Source organism: Phyllobates terribilis, unplaced genomic scaffold, assembly GCF_046119375.1.
Source record: "Phyllobates terribilis strain yellow unplaced genomic scaffold, ASM4611937v1 Scaffold_1__5_contigs__length_1240528914, whole genome shotgun sequence".
NCBI classification, from domain to species: domain Eukaryota; kingdom Metazoa; phylum Chordata; class Amphibia; order Anura; family Dendrobatidae; genus Phyllobates; species Phyllobates terribilis.
The window spans coordinates 1,169,199,767-1,169,226,151 of NW_027362761.1; the positions used below are offsets into that span (position 1 = coordinate 1,169,199,767).

At 44.7% G+C, this 26,385-nt stretch overlaps 1 protein-coding gene across 1 annotated transcript; it reads left to right on the forward strand.

The window, feature by feature from the left end:
- The first annotated feature begins 4,491 nt into the window (after window positions 1–4,491).
- KDM3A (lysine demethylase 3A) lies at window positions 4,492–26,055 on the forward strand. Its single transcript, XM_073649137.1, has 27 exons — window positions 4,492–4,702; window positions 5,131–5,309; window positions 12,736–12,891; window positions 14,269–14,379; window positions 14,962–15,064; window positions 15,279–15,403; window positions 15,512–15,581; window positions 15,666–15,748; window positions 15,826–15,996; window positions 16,440–16,600; window positions 16,848–17,380; window positions 17,468–17,669; window positions 18,177–18,391; window positions 18,462–18,614; window positions 18,753–18,848; window positions 20,680–20,807; window positions 20,890–21,052; window positions 21,152–21,324; window positions 23,067–23,303; window positions 23,407–23,578; window positions 23,706–23,796; window positions 23,913–24,043; window positions 24,197–24,316; window positions 24,417–24,556; window positions 25,061–25,237; window positions 25,323–25,457; window positions 25,557–26,055. The coding sequence occupies exons 2-27, from the start codon at window positions 5,139–5,141 to the stop codon at window positions 25,635–25,637; spliced, it is 4,098 nt and encodes a 1,365-aa protein (XP_073505238.1). The 5' UTR covers window positions 4,492–4,702; window positions 5,131–5,138; the 3' UTR covers window positions 25,638–26,055.
- Window positions 26,056–26,385: the final 330 nt, after the last annotated feature.

Consider the following 26,385-nt stretch of genomic DNA (forward strand, 5'->3'; position numbering starts at 1 on the left):
TGGTTGCAGTTATTTATTCCAAAGGGTGTGCAACCAAATATTAAGTTGAGGGTGCCAACAATTTTGTCCGGCCCATTTTTGGGTCTTTGTGTGAAATTATGCCCAACTTACTTTTTTTCCTCATGTTTTTGTGTTGTTCCAATACACACAAAGAAAATAAACATGTGTATAACAAAACATGTGTAATTGCAATAATTTTGTGGGAAAAATACTTCATTTTCTGCAACAATTTCAAGGGTGCCAACACTTTCAGCCATGACTGTAATATCATGAATTTAGTTACTTATCTACCCGTGATGAAGATCTGTGGATATCCTGGAGCTATATAGACATAAGGAAATAAAAAAAAATACCAAAGTTATAAAATGCAATAATTAAAAAAAAAATTGAAGATCAAACCTAAACATGTAGTGATTGTAATAAATGAATCTTTAATTATTTTTTATTCAGTCAATTTTTGGCTTAGTAGACTTATGCGATTGATGTATTGTTTCTTTTTTTAATTTTTTTAAGTTTATGCATTTGGACTGCAAATTTTTTTTTTCAAATAAAAAGATATAAAACATAATTTGTTTGCAATAAACAGAAAACATTGATTTACAATTTTATTTAATTTATTTGTATTATGTTTCTTTTTTTTTCTATTTAATATGAAAGTTAAAAAAAAAAAAATAAGCAACTTATAATATTTTACCAAAATAAAAAAAAATTATTTGTAACCACTGATGGAAAGGCTTTGCGAAAACTGACCTACATGGTAAGTGAATGGAAACGTGGGAAGGTTCTCAACATTTGATGAGCGTTTTACATCAATCAAATGATTGAGGATAATTTCCACGTCTTGTACACTCACTGCTTTTATTTTTATTCTTTTTTTTTAATTAATAAATTATAATTAATAAAATCTGTACATTTTATTTAATTGTTTTAAGTTTCAAAATATAATAAAACAAATAATAGATAACTTTATCTCAATGTTATATCATGTAAATCTAATTATTTTAATTGCTGAATTACCGGTATTAATGTGTAAATATACTGTATATTCACATTATATATAGAATAATGTGATATCTATATATATATATATATATATATATATATATATATATATATATATAATCATTATGGTATTTCAGTTATAAGTTGCTAAACTTCGGGAGTTAAAAATTTATATAAAATAAAATGTATTTTAATCTTTTGGTCACATAACATATTTAGTATTAGTATGTTGGCATTATCTTTGTGATTCCTGATTATTTTTCTTAAATATATAAAAGGCTTTTCACTTTAAATATATAAAGGGTAAGTAAAAATTAGATTTTTAATTTTAATTAATTATCTAATAAAATGGGAACTTAGTCAATTTTTAAGAATTTTCCAGTCAGATATGAGACATAAAGCTTTGAATATTTTTTTTCATTAGTTAACCTCGTTACTCAAGATTGATATTAGGCTCGGTCTGGACGGTCACATTTAATTGTCCGTATGTGAACCTTAAAAGGGTATTCCTATCTCCAAGATCCTATCCCGATATGTAGTAGGTGTAATAATAATAATGTTAGCAAATACCTCCAATTAGAAATGTAGTATAGTTTTTCTGATTCGCTATGTACCTTTCCTCATGTGCAGGCATCGCAGGACTTTAGGTATCTATGGTTACGACCACTAGCAACTAGCTAACTAACTTTCACTATACCAGTGGTCGTAACCATGGATACCTAAGGTCCTGCAATACCTGCACATGAGGAAAGAGGCATAGCGAATCAGAAAAACTATACTACATTTCTAATTGGAGGTATTTACTAATATGTTTTTTATTATTACACCTATTACATATTTGGATAGGATCTTGGAGATGGGAATACCCCTTTAATGCCCGGACTGGTTGTTCTGTCTTGTAGGCAGCATGGCCATTGAGGTCCATTAAGTGGGTATATATATATATTTGGATTTTTTCTCCTACGTCTGAGAACAGAGCCTGGCATAGGTATTAAAGGAAATATCCTTAAAGGAATTGTCCACTACTTTAATTTAGGTCATATCAGATTGAAGGGGTGAATTTGACACCCCCACGTTCAACCCATTATCTTTTCGTCTGCGGTCACTACAGCGTATGAGCTTTGCCATTCCAGATCTGTATACTGTTTCCATCAGGAGTTCATTGGTGGTGGGGTGCCAAGTATAGAACCCCCATCGATTTTAATAAATGACCTATCCTAAAGATATGTGATCAATATAAAAGTAGTGGAGAACCCCTCTAAATCTTTATTGATTGATCAGCCGTATGATCGCCAGGTGAACGAATGATCATTCCACTAACACAGGGATCCACATTTTTGCCCATTGTGATTGAAAGCGGCCAAACTCGGCCGAGTAATGATCTTCATAAATGGACAAAAGTTTTGTTTTTTTACCAAAATTTCTAACATGGACAACTTCAAGCAAACGAATGACGGCGGGCAGGGACATTAGTTGGCTAACACTGAACATTTTTGATAGTTGAAAATGTCAATTTTCATCAACTTTGGTCTAATGTTCATGGGCACCTTTAGAATATGTAGTAAAAAAAAAAAATGTAAAATTATAGGATCGTTTATACCGGAGAACCCAACTTTATTGAGATATACTGTCAAAATATATTAAATAATGTAAAAAAAAAATGAAAAATTTTACATCGTTAATAAAAATTTGTTAATAAAAGTTAATTACAAAAATGCTATTATTTATATAAAAACCAATTACGTAAAATTATAGGATCGTTTGTACTGGTGAACTCAACTTTATTGAGTTAAACTGCAAAAATATATTAAATAATATAAAAAAAATGTATAAAGTTAATATATTTCTAAAATAAAAGTTAATTATAAAAATTGTATCACATATATATATATATATATATATGTATGTGAAATTATATGGTCCTGTGTACACGTGTTAGTTCCGGTGAACCCACCTTCATTGAGCTATACTCTAAAAATATATTAAATAATATTAAAAAAAATAATTAATAAAATTCTATAATTTAAGTTAATTATAAAAGTTGGATTATTTATATTATTGAATATTTCGAATTTCTAAACTCATAGGTGCCGCCCATGTAAAAAAAAATTTCAGGGAAAAAAAAAATAAAAAAATGTGGATAAAATCCGATAAAGTCAATGACGTTAGCATCTGTCTTGTGATGGATCCGCCATTGCTGTTATCTTCTTTATTCTGTTTGGACAGAAATACTATCTAGAACTATGAATGTTGTCAAATTGTCATTTTCGCCTCTTGTGAGGTAATTTTTTTTTTTTTAAATTGTAATTTTCGCCTCTTCTGAGGTAATTTTATTTGTAAATTGTCATGTTCCCCTCTTCTGAGGTAATTTTATTTGTAAATTGTCATTTTCAGCACTTCTAAAGGTAATCATTTTCTTTAAAAATTGAAATTGTAAAATGTGAATAATTAGTACCTCATTACCATATTGTAAGTGTAAGTCTCAACCCAACTTGGAAATTGGACTCTAAATCATCTTTATTCCAGATATTTTGTTTCCACCATTGGTAAACTAATGTGTGCTTTTTACATTTTAGCTATAAATTGACTCATTTACCGAGCTCCAGTCTTCAATTTCCATTTTTTCGCCATAAATAATGTACTTTTAGTGGAAAACCCGAGTAGAAACCCGCCTTTTTCCAGTCAGACTCATCACACAATGAGCAGTGGGTGAGCTATGACCAACGCGGCCGCCATTACGAGTCAACTCAACTACTGGAGAGACCACAAAATGGCCGCCAACGTGTAACTCCCGCCCTCCAAGCCGCGCCAGCCAGGGAGGCACAGCCTTGCGGTGGTGCGGGAGTTGGGCGAGTCCATTAGGCGGCGCTCGGGGGGGGGGACCAGGACTGTACCAAGAAATCGCGCCTTTATCTCCATCGTTACTTATTGACTTCTTACATTTTTTTGCCAAACGCGTCGAATGAACCAAGATGGCAGCCAAGAAAACAAGGCACAGCCTCGTTTTGGCTATGACATGACTAATGCGATCCGAAAACCCTCCCCCTCCCGGCACCAGCTGCCTTCCTGCCCCACCCCCTCCTTTAGACACTTTCCCCCCGCTGCGGATGCACAGAGCTGCACGTAGTCCATGATTTAGTAAACCAAACCCACTTCTTCCGCCGGCCGGAACTATTTTACCCGTCTCCCGTCGCTGAGCAATTACTCTTCGACATCCTCCCGTGTGTTTGTCACGTCGATAACCGATAATACTATAGACCGTTTATCTTCCACACTATAAACCCGTTGTTAGTCAGTGGGCGGATGGCGGACTTTTTCGTGTCTACGGTGGCGGACGAATACGTTTTATAGTCGCTGTGGAGTTCCCTGTGCTGTGAGGAATGGCTCGAAGTTGAAAGTGGAAGGGGAGGAGCTACGGGCGCTTGGCAACTCAGGTTGGATTGGCAGGCTTACTCCACCAATGGTTCGCTAGCATACCTCACCTTGGCCCGCCCCTATTTCCTCTTCCTCCAATAGGCGCTGGAGAGGCGTGGCTTGGAGGCTGCGCGTGTAGTGTTTGTCCTCCTCTCCTGCATAGTAGTGTTCTGGCCGGGGCGAGAGCTGGCGGAAGCGACATTAGAGCGGGCGCTGACTGCGTGCACATCGCTGCTGCCAGCCGCCACTTACCGGTCACCGGTGCATGACAGGAGCTCTAGTAACGGTGAGTAGCAGGCGGCTCCCCTGTGTCAGTAATGGCTGTGCTCCCTTTATAGTATGTGGGCTTTATCCTCCTTTCACCCCTGGCTAATTAGCATATATGAGGGTCATTAGCATATATTGTAATGAAGTGGTCTTTCTAATTTGACAAGATGGCGGAGATCATTGGCCTCTTTAGATTTGCGTTGCCCGGTGCGTGGGCCAATCCTTTCTGTCGCCGCTGGCAATGGCGTAACTTGTGTCATGTGACTTTAGTAAGTTCGGGGGAAGCGGAGCGGCCGGCCCCTTCTATGGTCAAAGACTGGTCTATTTAGGGTTAAAATCGCTCATTTGTCCCCATTTTGTCAATAAAGCTTGGATGGCGTGTTGTCAGCATGACCTTTTTTTAAAATATTGTATTTTTTTGTGTTTTTTTTTTTTTTAACCCCTTAGGTGTAACCATGATGGTGCTGATGCACCAGGGGACGGTTCACGTGTTGGTGGGGCAGAGGTTTGCCTGCGTTTTGGGGAGTAACCTGCAGCTGGACATCAGTCAGATCGAGGACTGGCCGTGGAAGAGCGGCGTCATCCGGGCCGCGTCTCACAAAGACGTCAACTGCACCGAGCTGAAGGTAGGTGACATCAGCGGGTGACTGTGTTGTCCAGTGGCGGGCTGGACTGGCCGGTGACGGTGTTGTCCGGTGGCGGGCTGGACTGGCCGGTGACGGTCTGATTATGGCACAGTCGTTTTTGCTGCATTATCTTTGAGGTTTTTCGGTGTCTAGTTGACGCTCGTTCAGTTGCGGCTTGTCCGGCAGACTCTGCGCTGGTCTGAGGCCGGGTCACCCATCTGTCATATCAGGACTAGTGATGAGCGAGCGTGCTCGTTTAACCCTTTCACCGATCATGCTCAGGTGCTTACCAAGTAGCTTTGGCATGCTCATATATTATGTTTTACGTCCGCATGACTTACGGCTGTTGGACAGCCTCAACACATGCAAGGATTGCTTGTTTGTTACCGAATCCTCACGTGTTGAAGCTACTCGGTAAACTCCCGAGCATGCTTGGTGATGGGGTTAAAGGAGCATGCTCGCTCGTCACTAATCAGGACCGGCTGCTGGTGTCATCACGTGGACTCCATAACCTCTTAGTTGCCCTATGAGACTGCTGAGTACCCAGAGCTGCACCGTACTTTGACCAAGATGTGACACCGACCTCGTTTTCGGCTGCCGATTCTGTAGTCCTCGCGCCTGGTTCTGCTGTTGCCACTGATCATCTTCTTGTCCAGCTGTGAATTTCTTTTGTCTTGAATCGTCCGGTGCTGTCTGAAGTTGGACAGTTGGTAGTCTGGGTACCCTGCTATGCCCGGTCTTCTGGGTTTTGGAGGCTGGTTAGTACTCACGGTAGGTCTTCGTTTTATAGTGACCAGGGTGAGGCTAATTTCCTGCTTTGGGGGCTCAAGTCTTACCCCAAAGACTAACTAGAACTGGCTGCTTATTGGGGCATATGTAAAGCTGTCAGCTGGGGTCATTAGACCAACGGTTGGCTGGGTCTAGAGACAAGCGGAGCACTTTGTGCGGCTCCAGCCCATGGTCCAGGTCAGTGCTTTTTGGCAGTGGACAGGAGCTTCCTGTTTCCCCGGTGCGGTGTTTGATTTGCTAGCCCAACCTATCGTCATCTGTGTAAGCAACAGGGCTGTGGAGTCGGTAAGCCAAACCTCCGACTCCTCAATTTCCATGACACCGACTCTCATACATGGCTCATGAATTTACTGTAGCACAGATTCATCTCAGCTAATAGTCTAGCCCCTTAGATCAGGATTAGGACAGACATTTATCGGACATTTCATAATTTTCCCAAATTCTTATGAAAAAATATTCCCCCACAAACTGCATTGAACTACTGTACCCAATTTATTATATAATTTAGGAGTTGGAGTTGGTCAATTTTATTCCAACTCCACCAAAATGGGCTCCGACTCCACAGCCCTTGTAAGCAGAAATTCACACAGCTCCTGACCACTGGCCTGGGGTTGATTGGGCCGATCCACTCATTTCTCGTTGGGACCTGTGTCCATAACACAAATGGTAGCATGTGAACCTTGCTTGCGCTACTGAACCTGGCCCAAGGATTTCTTCTCGACGCCATCGGTGTCCACAGGGCTGTGAGGGTCCGGCTGGCTTCTGACAGCTTTCTTTGTGTTGGTGGGCTTCGCCATTCCATGTGAAGGTATATAGTAAGAGCTTATTCCTGACATATACTCCTGCAGGATGAGCCCATGCCATAGCGATGTACTCCTCTCCGTCATCGAAGCTGCTCTAAGCATGGCTAGTGTTGTCATACCGGCTGCTCTCCACGTGTCTGATTAGAGGTAGCTGCCCACTGCCGTCCTACTCTGCAGAAAGGGCCAATGTCATAAAGCAACTCTGAGATGGGTCATACTAGAAGGTGAGAGGCGTCAACAATCGGTGGCCGGGTCTCTCGCCCCATACTGATTAATAAGACCTGCCGGGCGAGACCTTGTGTCTGATGGGCTTTCTGTCGGTAGCACTTCCCGTAGTAGAGAGAAGTGCTAGATGACTTCTTTACATTGTACCAGTATAGAGCATGTTGTGTTCTACGGCAGATCCGGCTTCTCGTTAGCAGCGAGGGTGGCCGCAGGTGTCTTATCTGTACATTATGGGAGCCGCCATCTCCCTGACTTCCCATACCTAGTACCGGAGCCAGTGGTCTAGGGTGTAATGTGATTGTATATCGATATATACTTGTAGCCAGGAGACGAGTATACCCCGGTGCAGAGGTAGAAACCCGCAGCCGGCCAGAAGCCTAGTTGCATATTACCGGCTCGGGGTCTCGTTATACCCCTGTATGAGTCTATAGTGTGGGACACGTACACAAATCTGTCCTAGCCCTATAGGACTTTATGCAGGGTATAACTAGGTTCCTCCTATATCATTTTTATAATTCAGAGATGATGATTACGGAGCATTGCTGTAATGTTGGGTCACCCCTCTCTGTGATGGGAGGAGGGGGGGTGTTTTGAGGATATTTGTCTGTGTTTGTGACATATAGTGCAAGGATTTACCGCTGGTGTTGACCTTGGAGAGCGCGTCATGCTAACATGGTCGTTAGGTCCTGACTGATAAGTTTGTGCTTATGAAAAGGAGAGGTAACCTCACCCAAATGATTGGAAGTACGGGGTCTGTTTTACGACCAGATCAGATGGAGCTATTTGGTGCGGTGTTGAGGGGTCTTCCCCCGTCTTGGGGGTGCATGTAGGTGACTGTCCTCTGGTGGCTGCTTCCTTGCTCAGTTTTGTTGCCTCCTGTGGCTCCGCCTCCTCCCCAGCTGTCAGTCAGTTCCTGTTTTGCTGGCCATGCTGTCTGTATGTGCTGTTGCTGTAAGATTGGGGAGTCCAGTGCAAACGTGGGCGTGCAGAGAGGAGGGTTTTGTTTTTTTTTTTGTTTTTTTTTACAGAAGATATGATGCATTGGGGGAAATTGGCGGGCGAAGCGTCTCCATGCAGCCGCCCAGTCCTTACTATGTGCCTAGGTCTTGGACATACCATTGCCTTTCCTGGGTTATTCGGTGCCATTGCTCGTCATACACAGGGTCAGTCGTGAGCGGCAGCCAGAAATGAGTTACATGTGTGCGTTGGGTAGACAGCGCCTCCAGCCCAGCTGCGGCCACACGGCCGTGGTATCTATGTATCAGGCTGTGATTAATCCCTCGTGTTGCGCTGACGTCTCTTGTTGCCGTCTGTTGCTTCCTGTTTAGGTTCCGCCCATTCAATGGCTGCGTCCACAATATAAGGGCAGTGACCAGTGATGGGGCGTCCTCCGTCCAACTTGGCCTACAAGCACACTCCTGTAAGGGTTGGCGCCATATTGCCCCCATTTTGTTGCTGGGCCGGATAGAACATCACTAAATTATATTACTTGTGTACTTGTGACTATTGGGATCCCCTGGCTTTCTGCAGCTGGTGTTTTCTGTTTGGTTGTGGTCACGTCTCCGGCACATGTCTACATTCACAGGCAGTTAGCAAGCTATTGTCTTCTCGAGAATGTCCTTTGCTAGTGTAGGGCGGCCGCTGCGCTCCCCACCCCCAGCTGGTATGCATTTGGAAGTTCCTCTGTGTACGTGCTGTCTGCCTTTCCCGGGAGGAGGGGGGACGCTTATGGAGAGTGTAAACTTGGGCTGAGCAGGAGGGGAGTGCTGTGTAGTGACTCATGTTATGTGAGGGGAGTGTCGTGGCTTCATCCTGACATGACTGGATGTGACAGCGTGGGTTGAGGGACGGGTTTTGTGGTTTTTCTTTGATCGACACTTTTTGGATAGTGCAAACGTGACATTATCAGACTGCAATAAAGCCCGGGTCGCCTGTAATCTTATTTGCCATGTTATCATCACCGGCTGTTTTGTCTGTATTTCATGCTTTTTCTTGCGGTTATATTTTTTTATCTCGAGTATTAGTTATCATGACTCTTTTTAATTGGTCTTCGTTACCTTAACCCTGACGAGGCCGTCTTACATTTGATGTCACTTTTGCATACTATCTGTTTATGTTTATACACTGTGACTCCTCCCACAAGGCGTCCCAGCCAGTGAAAGCCTTCCTTTCATTTTCAGCTCAGTGCTCATTGGCTGATGAAAGAAGCCATGTGAGCGATGCCATTGGACACCCGTCTTGATCCTAATTTCCACCATCTTCGTGGATGGCTTGTAAATTGGAGGTTTTGATCATTGATTGTTTTTTTGTTTTTTCTTACCATGTACATTGTTGCATTAAAGAGCCTTTCCCCCAAGTAAAGAGGTTGAAGACACCTACTGGCTTCTTCCTTCAGTCTTTGCTCTGGACCTAGTTGCAGGGGATGGTCCCAGCTGCCGGCTAGATTGTGGGAATAGGCCGGGAGGAGACGGGGACGTTTGTTGCTTGCATTGCAAATTACATGTTCTGAAAGGAGGCCGTGCGAGGCTTTGTGCTGTGCTAGGAAGAGGGACCGACGGGGAGGATTATACTGGCAGCTGGGATCTTCAATAGGCTTATGTGCGGAGCCGCAAGGTTCATTCAGAATGGACTACGTCCATGGGGGATAATTGGGTAACGAAAGCACTGACAATTCCTATGGACAGAATCTGCTTTTACTTTTAGCAATCTTGGAGTATTAGAAGAGCTTAAAAGACTATCCTGTCAAGGATATTTATGGCATTTTGACCGTCTGTAGGATGTTGGTCACCGTGCTGGGGTCCCGGTACCCACGGTTAGCTGGACATCCTCCCGTAGAGCCGTCCATGCCTGTCCACCTCTCCTCCAACGGCCATGTTTTGATGGCAGATGCGGGTCCTTGTCCACATACCGTACACTTTTTACGATAGTTGTACTCTTACAGTAAGTATTCGCCGAACACTCGACTTAGCGGGCGGATGGTCCCAATAGGGAAAGGGGAGTAAGTAAGTGTCTGGCCCTTCTTTGTTTCAGCACTCAGAGATTTGTGACTCTTTAGACGATTGGCTAGTCCGGCCTAAGTTTACAAGGTATGGGGAATTTAGATGTGATGACTCTCACTAGTCCATATAAATATTGCTGAAGGTTTCTCCACTCTAGAGACTGTCAAGCTCCTCTCCTGCGGCTGATCACAGGAAGTAATAGCGTGCACAGCAGATGTAGATAAGTTGCGCGCTTGGTTTCGCCTTCCTCTCGAGATAAAGTTGGCTGCAAGTGGTGACTGGATTATGTAACTTGTGGTCGGAGAGCCTCACATCCTGTGCCGGGGTCCACACTGTGCTGTAGTCGTCTGATGGCCTCCAGCACTGACATTTCATGTGGTTCTTCGTAGTCCAAAATGGCCTTAATGGTGGTTATTCACGGTCTTGTTTGATAGTTCAGAGCCGCATGATGACGACCTGACTGTGCACCCCCCCCCCCCCCCCGAATATTCAGTCCAGAATCCATCTGTGCTCGATGGATGAGGTCAAACTGGTTCACCTTGTTTACCACCTCCTCCCATCTGTGGTGGGAAATCTCTGGTTGTAGTTGCTGATTTGCCCTTTTGGAAGTCATAAAAGTAGGTTAAAAATGAGCCCCATATGATGGATGTTAGCACATATCATTTGAAAGGTTAATCTGTCTGATTCCCGGTGGGATCACTTGTGCAAGAATGTCACCAAGCGAGTCCCCGTTACAGTATAGAAGAGCATTTTAGGAGAAATGTTCACCTTGGGCATGTGAGGAGTTAAATCGCCACGTGGTGATGAGAGGGATGGTGGAGCATTGATGAATTTTCCTTCTTGTACAGGAGGTAGTAGAGTATTTCACCCCATTCATAGTCCTTCTGGGCACCTCCTCCCTGTGCATGTAAACATCGTCTCATTAGCCACGTGGTGGCACGTCCCTCCCCCGGTAATAGGGAAGGGCGGTGGTGGATGGTGCCCGTCCTCCCGGTGACGATGCAGAGCACATATCTGACTACTTGTATTGTGTCCACCTTTCGCCTTACATCTGACTTTACTCTCACAGAACTGCAAGTCTTGGATTTCTGAGCTTTTCTACATCTGGAACCAAGTGACCCTTTTTTTTTTTTATATATTTGATGCAGTGTTACTATGAAACTGCACATTGGGGTTGCCAGGGCTGTGGAGTCGGAGTCAGTGTCCATTTTGGTGGAGCCGGAGTTGGTTTAAAATGGACCGACTCCTAAAATATATAATTAATTGGGTACAGTAGTACAATGCAGGATGTGCTGTAAATGTTTTCATAAGAATTTGGGAAAGTTCTGAAATGTTCTGTTCCTGATCTAAGGGTCTCGGCTTTTAGTTGAGATGAATCTGTGCTGCTCTATATGTACACGCTCAGTAGTCAGGTCGGGCTGTAGAGTCTGAAGTCAGGGAAATGTCGGAGTCGGTGGTCTCGCTTATCCCGGTGGTTTGGCTTATCGACTCCACAGCCCTGGATTAAACGGCAATTCCTTATTAGTGTAGTCAACATCTCCAACCTAGAGATAAGATAAGGCAGCAGATGATGGAAAACTTTGATGGCAGTCGACCTTTTTTCTGACCCCGTAATGTACTCTTGGCCCAGTCTCATGTGTTCTCAGGAGTATTTCCCTAGAGAACCAACGTTGGACAGGCATATAGATAGGGTTTGACAGATGTCCCCTCTCCACCCCACTTTACCCAGATTCGTGCACCCCCTGTTCGGCCAAGCATGCATGTTTCCAAGCTTGTTAGTTGCGCCAGGATGCCTGGCGGCTGCATTGGCCATTTTGAAATCCCAACTTGAAAGATCTATCTCTACCCCTGGGATAAGGGTGAATAGATCCCCATATACATTAGTCAATTTTATTTTTTCCTGCTGAAAAGTACGACTTCATTTGGCATCTAATATTCATGGTCATATTAACCTGCTCCATCCTTACCCCCAATAGCCCCCAACATCTGCCTCTTGTCACCCTCATACACATTAGTGTGGTCTGCCAATCTCAATAGGAAGAAAAAATAATAGCAAAAACTGCTTGTCTGTGTCATCAGGTATTTGCCAGTCTGCACACAGTAGTGTGAAGCGAAGCCATGTTTCCTGCCGGGCTCCTCCTGCTGGGGAAGCTTCTCCTGCTTGGCTCCGTCTGCCGAGCTCCTCCTGGGGGCGGGGGGTGCTCCGTCTGCCGAGCTCCTCCTGGGGGGGGGGGGTGCTCCGTCTGCCGAGCTCCTCCTGGGGGGGGGGGGGTGCTCCGTCTACCGAGCTCCTCCTGGGGGGGGGGTGCTCCGTCTGCCGAGCTCCTCCTGGGGGGTGCTCCGTCTGGTGGGCGTCTCCTTCTATCCGTCTGCCCTCCCGTCACAATCTATACCTGCATGTGACTGGCAGAAATTCTATTCTAGATGCCCGCGGTCAGCAGTCTCGCAGATGAGGGCACGCAGGAGTTATTTTCTGGCCGGGGTCCATTCTGTATGTGGGAGGGAGTGGACTCGCACGTGGTGTACACACAGCGCTGCCTGTTATCTAATGACTCATGTACACAGTGTGTCCTGCTGGGGAAACGACTCTCATGCTTCTCGTGTCTGCAGGTTTGTGTGGAGTTTGAGGATGAACCGTGGGAGAAGAGGACGTGGATCGAGGTGTACGGCTCCCAAAGCCAACTATTCCTGGTGGAGCACAGCTTGGCCATCGCAAACCGCAAATGTCCGAGTAACCCGTCTATGTCTGTACTGTGCCCGGCCATGGTGAGTATAGCTGTGTACTGACCTGTATCTGAAGGGGCGCAGGCACATGCGGTTACCACTCAGTTCAGAGCCTGCTCTTGGGATCAGTGGGGGTCCCAGCTGTTTTTTATCCCCAACTTATCACTACTCGGTGAAGTTGCAGATCTCCTTAGACTGATGCAGTTGTAAGACTGAATTATGGAGGTCTGAGAAGGAGTCTGAGCAATGATAAAACACTCATTCCAGTCTTGTGGAAATGTCCTGAATGCTCACACGAAAGGAAAGACAGAAAGCTCGCCAGTAAATCACACAATCTGCTCCTGGCAGAGCGGAGGGGACGGCAGATTCCTGCAGCTCCAGCTCAGAGGCGTTGGCCAGAATAATTGAAAGCTGCAGACAGACAGCCATACATGTAAAGTAATACAACAACTATACGCAGCCTTTTACTTCTGGTCGTTCCTTTCTGCTAACAATGGTCTCACATCACGGCCGATAGTAATATATACAGTCTGTGGCATCGGCTGCAGACGTCAGCAGTATTATATAGGCTGTGTGATGTCTGCGGGGAGAATCGGGGCGAGGGGACTGCCAGGGGTAAAAGGCTTGTGTATGCGTGCTAATATTTTGCAGGCATTGTACAGCTTTTTGATTATCTATTACAGGGGTTGTCCAAGTGTGTAATATATTGAATATGCCTTCATACTGAATTTATATCCTTTTTTTTTTTTAAATGTATTCCTAAATGCAAAATTTAGCAACTGTGTGTGTATATGCTGCTGCTCCTGACATAGATGTGACAGACTGCAGCTCAGGTTTCTGGTTCCCTTATATTATTCTCAGAGATAACTACAGGGAGGGGTAGGAGGAAACGCACAGCTCATCAGTGCGGATAGTGGAAAGCATCCATGTTTTCAGGGAAGGCAGATTACACTGGCTGTAATGGACACAGCGCAGTCTGCAAGGCGAGGAGGGAGAATCACACAGGTGACGTATTAAGAGGGAATCACTGCTCACCATCAATGTGTCAGAACAAACGAGATTCCTCCTGAGAAGGGAAAATCAGTCCAGGATAGAAGCTGTGCTGGTACATGAGAGCCAGTGAAGGCAGCAGCATCCTGGTATCGCTGACAACAGATCACACAAAGGACACATCCACAAGAGACAACTCTGAAATCAGGATCCGGCTGCAAACTGTTTAGGAATGAAGGGTGTACTGCACTCCAGTCCTCCTATTTTCCATGGTGAAGATGTCCATATCTATAAAAAGGGAAACACAAGTTAATGTTAATTTCCCTGTGATGTCATGATGTTTAGGGCCCAAATGCTACAAGTCTGATTAATGATTAGACAGATGTCCTTACTAATGTTCTGTTTTTTTTTTCCTGTCCTCATCTACAGCAATATAAAGTGCTGATGAGCAAGGTGTCCATGCAGCCCATGACCTGCATACAGTTTCTTGGAGATAAACATAAAGTGTTCATGAATGAGGATGTCGTGGAGGGATTACGGGTAATTGCCAACCCCTGACATTTTTTTTTTCTTTAAAGTACATTCACAAAGTCCAGTTTAATTGTGATTATTTGATAACATCGCATGAATGTTCTCTCAGGATGCCTATATCCATACATCTGTGTGTGTGTCTGTACACTTTCTTTCCCCTATTTTTTTTTTTTTTTTTTTTCCTCTATCCTCTTTTTTTTTTTCCTTATCCCCTCTTTCTATTTTTCATTAGTACATCTTACATTTATATTGTAATCAGGCTTTTACGGGCGCTGCAATACCTGATTATTTTTACTTTCTTGATTATTAAACTGGAAAAAGGTGACATTATTCCTTTTTATATTTTTATTTTTTTTTATATATTTTTTTAAAAACATGTTTTTTAGGGGACCATTACCTGCAGTCCTTTGATTGCTTGCTCTATGTACTATGTAGCGTAATTGTGGTTCACCAAGGAGGCCCGGTTCACCAAGGAGTACCATGATGGCAGCCGCGACTATAACGCTCATGCAGACCCCAGCGCTGACGTACCACAGAGGGGTTGTGGTCATCAGGCCCTTACATGAACTGACTGTCGCCTTCTTGTTACAGGATCGGGATAGCCTGAAACAATTTATGCACGGAAACCGCACGTTTAACAAGGCCTTCCAGGAGCTGATCAGAAAGAGCGTGGATGAAAGTCGCGTACTGCAGGGTGAGTCCATGTGGTCGTCCGCTATCTTATGGGGGCTTCTTAGGAAACCCTGGCTTACATGGGGCTGCCAATACATTGCGTCCTTGTGTTGCATGGGCAGCCCTTATTTCACTTGCTTGGTTTCAGCCTGTGCCGCTTGTAAATTGTCATAAAATAGAAACGGGAGACCTTGTAGTATCGCTATACATCACCATTTTTCTTTTTCTTTATAAAGGTGCCAAAAATTTAGTTGGCTCGTCTATAAAAGTGTATAGCATGAGAGAAGGGTATCAGTGGTTCAACGCGTCGGTAATGAACACGAGTACAACCACCCGGACGCTGCAGATAAAGTGTGAAGAGGTGAGGATCCAGCCGCGCCGTACTGCGGTGCAAGCTCCGGAAAACCCTGCGAATCGCCAGTATTGATGCTTTTCATTCAGTGCATTTATCATCTGTGTTTCCCATTAGGTTCCCAGCCTAAAGATTATTGATCCGGCTCTGATCCATGTGGAGCTGATCCATAACTTTACTGAGAAAGGTAAAGCTCTCATCGGCTTATGTAAGATCTCACTGCGGCGTTGCGTATCAGATTTACTTTCTGACGTCTCGTCACCTATTTTAGCTCCAGTAAAGGTCAAACCTACAAAAAGGCGAAGTGAAGGCGGGATGTCAAAAAAGGACGCGAAACAGAATAAAGTGGAGAAGGTAGGCGACCACTTAGAAACCTTTCGTGTTTGCACATGTTTCTGCAGGTGGTCATCTCTATTGTGCCCTCATTTTAGGCACCGGCTAAGGACACAAAGAAGCCGAGCTTCCTTACCTACTCCAGAGATGATGGGAAGACGCTGGTAGTGGTGGACAACCCAAAGTCCTCAGGGAACCCTCTGAAGAATCTCATGAAAACATCACCGGAAAGTGAAAAGGCTGAGCAGGCGCGGGGTGCTGAGCAGACGGTGGGTGCATGTCACTGGCATACCCTATAGGGATGGAAGAAATCCTCTGAATACCTTCTAAGCTATTGTCCAAGGACGGTCGGCTTTTTTTCTAAAACAGTCTTCCTCTGAAATGTTGTGTAGTTAATAAAGTGATATTCTATTATGTATGTGGTTTTGATTTATTTATGAATACATAATTCTTTTGATGGGTCTATATTGATATTGGGACTCCGATAGTGTACATAGTATTTGTTAATTAGCGTGAATCTTTGGATCCTTTGGTTTCTAAGAACATTAACAGATTCCCCTATATATTTCTTAATTTTATGTGCAGTATGATCCAATGGAGGAATTGCATTTGTGCTTCCTTTTCTTCTTAGAGGTTCAGAGGAATCCGCCATGAAGATTTTTTTTTATTTAATTGTCTGAGCTCGATATTATATATTATTTTTTTTTTGTAGACTGCATTAAATCTGGCTTCCAAGCAGTCGGTGCCGGTTGGATTTGGAGAAGCCTTGCTGGGATGTGCCGCCACTACGCCTTCCAGCCCAAACTTATCCTCCCAGGCGACTCCACCCCAGGCAAACTCTCCGCCAAGCTTTGGCGCTGCGACACCTCCAGGGTAAATCTGTTCAAAAGTCTAAAATAAAAAAAAAAATGATTTTGATGCAAAGATTTTATATTAAAGGTTTTTTGTTTTTTTTTCCACTTTATTAAAAGTGGTCCCCTTAAGCTTTTATACTTTCTGCCTTACTCTGGACTCCTTTGGCTGGAGCAGTGACTTCATGTCAACAGTGCACATAAGTGCTGCAATCGCTTGGCTGCAGCCGTGATGTGCTAATCTAAAATAATATCTCTCCCCTGTTCAGGAAATGTTCTCAAAACTTGCCAAGCGAGACGTCCTCCGTTATGAATGGTGACGTGAAAGAGGAAGAGGAGAACTTGTTCCTCAGCGCTGCAATGTCACAGGGCAAGGGGCTCGGATTTGGCCTGACGGATAAGTCCACCGCCGGTCCTTTCTCCTCAGGAGCTGGTTTTTCATCTTGGCCCAGCCAGGCAAACGGTGACAACGGGCAAAAAGCAGAAAACCTCTTTGCGGCCTTTACAAAGCCCTCAACAGTGTTCCCCAAGGGCTTTGAGTTCTCCGTGGAACGCTTTCCTGACAAAAACACCTTGACGGTGAAGGACTCCCCGCGGCTAGGAAGCTCTGAGGCTTGTAAGAACTTAGTGCATCAACCGCTGGGTGTATTCGGTGCGGCCTCAGCGACTGAGAGCAATGCCGCCGCTCATCCGCCGCTTGTGAAAACTGAATTCAAGGCTAAACCGCAAAATGTCATTCCTGGTCCGAAACCACCAAAAATGGAGGTCTCTCCCCACAAGAGTCCCAGTAAAAGTGATGGCGGTAAGTAGTAGGCAGAAGAGGGGTGACCGTAGTGCTTTGTGTCTGTGCTATCTGGTCTCTAATGTGAGTTTTTTGTTTTCTTTCTAGTCACTTACCCCCGATCTATATTGTTGGACCCACATAAGCTGAAAAGGCTCCAATCAAGCGGCGACTGCTTTGTCCAGGACGGTTCCTGCAACGACATCGCCCCACACCTGCACAAATGCAGAGAGTGCCGCCTGGACCGCTTCGGACGGAGCAAGGAACAGCGGGACGCTGCCGTCTTCTGCCGCTTCTTTCACTTCCGGAGGTGAGCAGCGCGACACCCTATTTTTGGGAGTTGCAAAAAAATTATAAGATCGTCGTTTTATTGCATGTGAAAACTTAAAGAGGTCATCCACAGCCTAAATGTAAAATCAGTCGGTGGCCACAGCGTCCATGTGCTGTACTTCTGGCCTCACCCCTCAGGAATGGGACATATGACGCAAGTAGCAAGGCATGTGGGTAACAAGGCTGCTGATTTGTAGTGGCTGACAAGTGCAAGGATTTGCATTATTATGGGGGGATGGGATGTACCTCTTTTTTTTTTTATAGCTTACAACTTTTATAGTAAAAAAAAAAATAATAAAAAATTGAAAATCCCTTTAAATTGAATGCCTAAAATTCTGCCTACCTGCAGCCACCCCTAGAGGGAGCTTTTTGTATTCAGTATGCAGTTGGCTCTGACACCCCCTCTAGTGGCGGCTACAGGTAGACATTCTGCCAGCCTTTTCCACTTCCTGTCTGTTCACATTGGACACATGTTTCTCGTCCCCAGGTTGCACTTCAATAAGCACGGATTACTTAAGGAAGGAGGCTTCCTGACCCCCAATAAATATGATGCCGAAGCAATAAACCTGTGGCTTCCCTTGATGACCAGCGTTGTGGATTTGGACCTCGACACAGCCAAGTACATCCTAGCGAACATCGGAGACCACTTCTGCAAGCTCGTCATGTCCGAAAAGGAGGTTATGGCTTCTGTAGATCCACAAAGTAAGAAAAAACACAAACTGCAGAATTCTGTAAAGGTCTCGTCCGAGCATAACCCATCTGTTCTCTGCAGAGCAAGTGGCCTGGAAACGCGCTGTGCGCGGCGTGCGGGAGATGTGCGATGTCTGTGACACAACCATCTTCAACCTCCATTGGGTTTGTCCCAAGTGCGGCTTCGGGGTGTGCGTGGACTGTCACCGGATGAAGAAGAAAAGCCTGAGCAGCGGTATGCGCCATGGTGGACAATTCTGCATCGTTGCTTATTTTATCACTTTACTCTTCCTTTACCGTTTTGTGCGGTTTATAGTCTTTGCTGTTGTGTTTAATTTTTTTTTCCATCTTTTTTTTTTTTTTATTATTAAAGGCAATGATGAAGCAGATTTTGCATGGCTGAAATGTTGCAAAGGGCAACTACACGAGCCTGACAACCTAATGCCGACCCAGATCGTACCGGGAAAAGGTAAGCGATCCTCACAAGTGTCCGGCCTCAAAGGACGGGTCCGTGTTAGCAAATACTTGCGTACCCCAAAAAATGGCAAAGCCGGAGCATCTTTACTCTGAACTCTTTAATGTGCTGTTCCTCTGTTATTCTGCTAGGAAATGCATAAAGATTTGACAACTGTTACGTGATCCCGGCTGTCTAACCATTCATGGGTCACAATCAATTCTTCAAAAAAAGAGCATGGCTTCATTGTATCTCGCCATCAGGAATAGCAGAGGAAAGGCACAATGTATACAGTCACGGCTGAAAGTGTTGGCACCCTTGAAATTCTTCTAGAAAATAAAGTATTTCTCCAAATTATTGCAGTTATACATGTTTTGTTAGTTTATCTCCTTGTGTGTATTGGAACAACACAAAAAAAAAACAACTTAAAAAAAAGGCAAATTGGACATCATTTCACACAAAATCCCCAAAACAAGACATAATTGTTGGCACCCTCAACTTTAATATTTGGTTGCACATACTTTGGAATAAATAACTGCAATCATTTGCTTCCTATAACCATCAGCTTCTTACACCTCTCAACTGCAATTTTGGACGACTCTTCTTTTGCAAACTGCTCCAGGTCTCTCATGTGTGAAGGTGCCTTCAACAGTAATTTTAGGATCTCTACCGGTGATCAATGGGATTTAGATCTGGACTCATTGCTGCCACTGCAGAACTCTCCAGCACTTTGTTTCGATCCATTTCTGGGTGCTCCTGGTGGAAGACCCATGACATAGGAAGCAAACCCAGCTATCTGACACTGGGCAGCAAAACACCCCCCAAAACATCTTTGAACCTCCACCATATTTGACTGTAGGTACTGTGTTCTATTATTTGTAAGCCTCATTCCGTTTTCAGTAAACAGTAGAATGATGTGTTTACCAAACAGCTCTATCTTGGTCTCATCTGTGCACAGGACGCTTTCCCAGAAGGATTTTGGCTTACTCGCATACATTTTGGCAAACTGCAGTCTAGCTTTTTTATGTCTCTGTTTCAGCAGTGGGGTCCTCCTGGGTCTCCTGCCATAGCTTTTAATTTCATCCACATGTGGACAGCTTGAATTTCTTGGGAACTTGATTGGGGCTGCTTACCCACCATCTGGACTAGCCTACGTTGCAACCTTTCATCAATTTTTCTCTTGTCCACGTCCCGGGAGATTATCTACAGTGCCATGGGTTGTAAACTTCTTCATTATGTCGTGCACAGTGGACAAAGGAACATCAAGATCTCTGGAGATGGACTTGTAACCTTGAGATTGTTGATAGTTTTTTAACAATTTTGGTTCTCAAGTCCTTAGACAGTTATTTTCTCCTCTTTCTGTTCTCCATGCTTAGTGTGGCGCACACAGACACAATGCAAAGATTGAGTCAACGTCTCCCCTTTTTATCTGGTTTCAGGTGTGATTTTCATATTGCCAACACCTGTTACTTGCCACAGGAAACAGTTGCTTACCCACAGTTATGGAAAGCTGCACACAATTTTGTCCAGCCCACTTTTGGGGTTTTGTGTGAAATTATGTCCACTTTGCCTTTTCTGTTTTTTTGTTTTTTTTTTGTTCCAATACTCATAAAGGAAATAAACGTGTGTAATTGCACTAACTTTCTGGGAGAAAGACTTCATTTTCTGGAACAATTTCAAGGGTGCCAACACTTTCAGCCCTGACTATTGGTCTCTATTCAGGGTGGAATAACAGAGGGTCAGCAGAATGTATAGGTCTCAGGGTAGATGCTGTGGAGTTTTTCTGGGGAATACCAGTAATTAGGAGCCTGTCTCCGGCCTCTGACTATTCCTGCCTCTTTTCCAGCTCTGTACGATGTCGGAGATGTTGTCCACTCTGTAAGGGGAAAGTGGGGCATAAAGTCCAATTGTCCCTGCTCCAACAAGCACCAGAAGCCTTTACCTAAACCGGCGGTGAAGGAAGAGCCGAAGCAGGTGTGTACTCCTGACTGCCGGCTGGGGGTGGGGGGTTATATGGAAGGATGTTGTGTTCGTGACCGTGCTATTTTCGTTATAGAGTTCTTCTAGTTCTGAACCCTCAAGCGGATCCCTTCCATCTACCAAGATCCCTGCACAGGATCTGTTATCGGCCAGTAGTAAAATGCCTTCATCTTCACTCTCCGGGCCTTTAAGTTGGCTGACAAATCTTCCGAACACAAACGTGAACAAGGAAAACAAAGGTGAGTGTGACGGAGCAGCTCCTTCCCGGAGTAACACCGTCCCTGTGTCAGTTACACACCTCAGTGTCCTCATGCGTGTCTTCTGTCATCTTCCTCCAGATAACCTCTTCACATCCACGTTGAAAACGGAAAATAAAGCACTACCCTCTTTCGCTAGTTTTGGAAAGCCGGCCTCCGCACTGCAGCCGTTCAGCAGCTCCATACTGTCCCCAATGAGCAGCAACAGTTCTGGCTTCTTAAGGAACCTCCTCAATTCTTCCACCAGCGTAAAGGTAAGCCCCTGTGTGCGTCCGTTCACTGGGGACACTCACTAAAGATTAGGTGATGGGATCCGCCATGGGCCTGTATTTTCAGTTAGCTACAAATCTACGGCACGAGACAGATCCTGAGAATGATGCCTCTTGAAGAGCAGGCCTGTGCTGGGGTGCGTAGTCAAAAGATTAAGGAAAGTAAGAGGCATGGGGGACAAAAACAAACAAACTGGGGCTCGTCCTCCTCAATTACGATGAGGCCGAATGGGACTAAATATCTCAGTCGTTGGGGGAGTAAAAGATGAAGGAGGCTGCCAGATATATAGAGGAGCTGTGGATCGAGGACATCTCTTCGACCAAGGACCTTGCTGCTTTCAACTTTTCGACCAAGGACCTTGCAACAAGGATTGAAGGGGGATGAAAAAGGGAGGTTTTCCATGGCACTATATGCCTCAGTCTTCTGTGTCCCTTCCAATGATAAAAGCCAGAAAAAAATATATTGTAAAGACGGCCCACCCTACCCTTACCCTCAGAATCATTACCCTACGTGTCCATGAGAGGTGTTGGGTATTAACCCCTTTAAAGCCTGGGGCGTATTAGTATACCCCAGGCCATCACCCCCGGTTCAGCACGGGCTGCGGCGCTGAGCCCGCACTAAACCAGGCACATGTTAGCTGATCTATACAGCTGACATGTACCCGCAACAGCTGCTGGTGGAATCGTGATCCACCCGCGGCTGTTAACCAGCGGCATTTAACATCACAGCGCCAGAAGCGCGGCATTGGCCATGCCCATCAGTGACCCCCGTCACATGATCACAGGTCACCGATGGGTTGGCATGACAACCCGGGGTCTGCAGCAGACCCCTGTGGTTGTCATGTCTCAATTGCTATGAGCGCCACCCAATGGTCGGCGCTCATAGCAAGTGAGCATTTCTACTGCATACGGGCGACCTGCTCACCGCCTCTGTGTAACAGAGCCGATCAAATAACTGCAGCTTCTAGTCTCCTATGAAGAACATTGAAGCAAGCAGAAAGTGTAAAAAAAAAATATATATATATATACGTTTTTTTTTTTTTTTGGTCGATGCAACATTGCAATAAAATGCAATAACGGGCGATCAAAACATCGGATCTACCCCAAGATGGTATCAATAAAAACGTCAGCCCGGTGCACAAAAAATAAGCCCTCGCCCGGCCCCAGATCCCGAAAAGTGGAGACGCTAAGTGTCTCGGAAAACGCTTTTTTTTTTTTTTCACCACTTAAATAAAAAAGAACCTGTGCATGTTTGGTGTCTACGAACTCGTAATGACCTGGAGAATAAGAATGGAAGGTCAGTTTTAGCACCCAGTGAATGTGGTAAAAAAAAAAACCAGAACTGTAGTATTGCACTTTTTTGCAATTTCACCACACTTGGAATTTTTTCCCGTTTTCCAGTACACAATATGGTAAAACCAGTGATGTCGTTCAAAAGTACAACTTGTCCCGTAAAAAATAAGCCCTCACACGACCATATTGACAAAAAAATAAAAACGCTATGACTCTGGGAACAAGGGGAGCAAAAAACGGAAAATCCCAAGATCCTTCAGGGGTTAAAGGGCAGCCAGGAAAGGATATACGATGACATGGTGTTTTGCAAAACAGCCCCTTGGACCATAACTGGATGCTAGACAATGCAAAATGTCCTTCTTTGCATATGCTCAATAGTCGCAAAACACAGATTTTAATATTACTGGTACAAAAACTTTTTTTTTTGTCTGCAGCCTGAGGGCGGTGAGAAGAGCACGCCTAAATTGCTCGACGACATATTTGCATCTCTGGTTCAAACCAAGCCCATGACTGATCCAGAAAGGAAACCGCAAGGTCTCGCTGTTCAGCCCAGTCTGATGGGATTCAACACGCCGCACTACTGGCTGTGCGACAACAGGCTGCTGTGTCTGCAAGATCCCACCAACAAGAGCAACTGGAACGTCTTCCGCGAATGTTGGAAACAAGGGCAGGTACGTGGTCCGGTCCACGGACTTTGTGGTCTGTGCTCTGGCGTCATCTTGTACAAATAGCCATTGTGCAAGGCTTACCCATCCATTATGGCGTCTCTTCCAGCCGGTCATGGTGTCCGGAGTGCACACTAAATTGAATACCGATCTCTGGAGACCCCAATCTTTCCGGGATGAATTTTGGGAGCAGGAAGCAGACCTGGTAAACTGTAGGACTAACGACATCATCACGGGCGCCACCGTCGGTGAATTCTGGGACGGCTTTGAAGACATATCCAGTACGTATGGTTTCATCTATTATTTCACAAGCGACCATAGTTTAGACTTGGATAAATGAAGGGGGTTGCGTGTATTACGGCTGGGGGAATATCTGACCGTAAAGAAAAACAAATACTCGTGTTTCAGAACGCCTTAAAAATGATTCTGGAGACCCTATGGTCCTGAAGCTGAAGGACTGGCCTCCGGGAGAAGACTTCAGAGACATGATGCTGTCCCGGTATGTTTTCCACTTCTCGTTTCTGATGTACATATATAGCTTTATAAAGCTTGGGGAACGCTGGTGTAAGTTATAGGTGAAGCGTGGGCAGTGACCTCATTATTCCCTTATTACAGGTTTGATGATTTAATGAAGAATATTCCACTGCCCGAGTACACCAGGAGGGAAGGCAAGCTGAACCTGGCCGCACGGCTTCCTCCTTACTTCGTCCGCCCTGATTTGGGACCTAAAATGTACAACGCTTACGGTAAGTAATTGGGGTTTTAGAAGACTTCTACTTCATCAGAGTATGGGTTTGACTATCTTTATTTGGATGAATCAAGGACTTTAGACCAGTGATAAGAATGTTAGACGGATCGGCCATCTTGGTATTAACGATCTGTCTTGTTAAAATAAACAGGTTTAATTACTCCAGAGGACCGGAAATATGGTACAACCAACCTCCACCTGGATGTATCTGATGCTGCCAATGTGATGGTCTACGTAGGGATCCCGCAAGACGAGGGCGATCAGGAGCAGGGTTAGAAATCCTGTTTAGTTCATGCAAAACCTTCACTTTTATATTGTTTGTATTTTGCCATATGAGAGGTTAATCGCTCCTGCTGTTTTCCATTTCACAGAAGTGCTCAGGACCTTACAAGACGGAGATGCGGATGAATTGACCGTGAAGCGATTTGTGGAGTTTCGGGAGAAGCCGGGCGCTTTATGGCACATCTATGCAGCCAAGGACACCGAGAAAATCCGACAGTTCTTGAAAAAAGTGAGCAAAATTCTGCCTAATTTCTCCACACCCAAATATACCAATCTTAGGGCTCATGCAGACATATGTGGATCTCTGTCTGGACACAGACCTCATTGCATGGACAGGCAATCCGAGCTTCATACGTAGATGTCACACTCGGGTTGGGAGAGCCGCGGTCCATCCGTGCATTACAGGATTGGAGCGATTTGCATGGATGTCTGAATTAGGCCTTATTCTGCATTGTTCCTGTCTGGTGGAATGCACATGACCCCTAACAGAGACGAACTATCTTCTGCTAGCACCTGACTGTTGTGCTACCCCAGCCCGGGGTATGTCTGTACTGGATGGATTCATCCATGTACGGAGGCTGTTCTGCAGCACAGGACGGGGGGTGGGGAAGCAGTTAAAGCAAATAATAGTTTTTCTCCACTGTTATAACGTCATATTCACACACAAATTCTGAGGGTAAATGCAGCTGAAAAGTGAGGAATAACTTGTGTTGTGCTTCCGTCCTCTTTTTAGGTGTCAGAAGAACTAGGCCAGGAGAACCCCGGAGACCACGACCCCATCCACGACCAGAGTTGGTATCTGGACAGTATATTGAGGAAGAGGCTTCTCCAGGAGCACGGTGTTCAGGGGTGGGCCATCGTACAGTTTTTGGGAGACGCGGTCTTCATTCCAGCAGGAGCCCCCCATCAGGTAGGAGTGCTGTGCAGGCTTATGTCGCACACCGCTCTGTCATCACACTCCCGACAATCCTGCGCTCATCCCGATCTCTTCTCAGGTTCACAACTTGTACAGCTGCATAAAGGTGGCCGAGGACTTTGTGTCTCCGGAGCACGTGAAGCATTGTTTCTGGCTGACTCAGGAATTCCGCTATCTCTCCCATACACACACAAACCACGAGGACAAGCTTCAGGTACCCTATTGCTTACAACTGGATGTAAAAACGAGATTTGGTATGCTGGGTGGTGTTTGGCGTACTTTTTGTATAACGGTGTCTGCGTCCCCCTTGCAGGTGAAGAACGTGATCTATCATGCAGTGAAGGACGCGGTCGCAGTACTGAAGGCAAATGAAGCCAGCCTGGGGAAGGTTTAATGCGGACTCCCGATTCATCGGACAGACGTCCACTGGCAGCTCTCATCTCCCTACTCCTCCTCCCATCATTAGCTCAAAGAACTTTACCTCGTACACAACATGAACTATTTAGGAGATGTTTACAATCCCTGCGATCGACCGACAATGATCACCACCAGTTTGGTTCTGCATTGCCCAAACTACGACTTAACTCCTCTCTCTTCAGAGGTGCCATACTCTAATATCATTTGATGGGGGGAAAAAGAAAACCAAAACTTTTTCTAGACTGTACAATATATACCTCTTGTTTTTGGAGACTTTCTGAAAACATTGTGTAAATCTGTTGAAATAAGCTTTTTTTTTTTTTTTCAAGAGTTTTTTTGGGGGCTCGTAGGACGGTAACATAAAAAAGTGGGTTTTTTTTTTTTTTTTTTTTTTTTACACCGCAAGCTGTTGTAGCCATGAAGCATTACTAGAATGCGCGTTCTACGTAAGATGTAAATAAGCAGGCTCTTATAATTTTACATTGATCTAGAACTGAGCACTGACGTGCCTGGAATTGTGTAATTAAATACTTTTTTGATTTAGATTTTGTTGGCTCCTTTGACTTTTAATTTAATGAACATTACTTCTGGGATGATATTCTCTTTTTTTGACCTTATCACAGAGAGAGTGTGTGTGGGCTGGTGGGAGGGATGAAGACGACGGCCCGTTAGCACTGGGTCTTTCAGAAAACTTGTTTTTGTTTTTTTTACTTCCGTACTTGAGA

What these genes read in the sequence shown, in the direction of transcription:
- KDM3A (XM_073649137.1), top strand. Translation starts at nt 5,139, where the DNA reads ATGATGGTGCTGATGCACCAGGGGACGGTTCACGTGTTGGTGGGGCAG. An exon ending in TCCCAGTAAAAGTGATGGCG is followed by an intron (nt 17,381 to 17,467) that starts GTAAGTAGTAGG and finishes TTTTCTTTCTAG; the next exon opens with TCACTTACCCCCGATCTATA. An exon ending in ATTCTTCCACCAGCGTAAAG is followed by an intron (nt 21,325 to 23,066) that starts GTAAGCCCCTGT and finishes TTTTGTCTGCAG; the next exon opens with CCTGAGGGCGGTGAGAAGAG.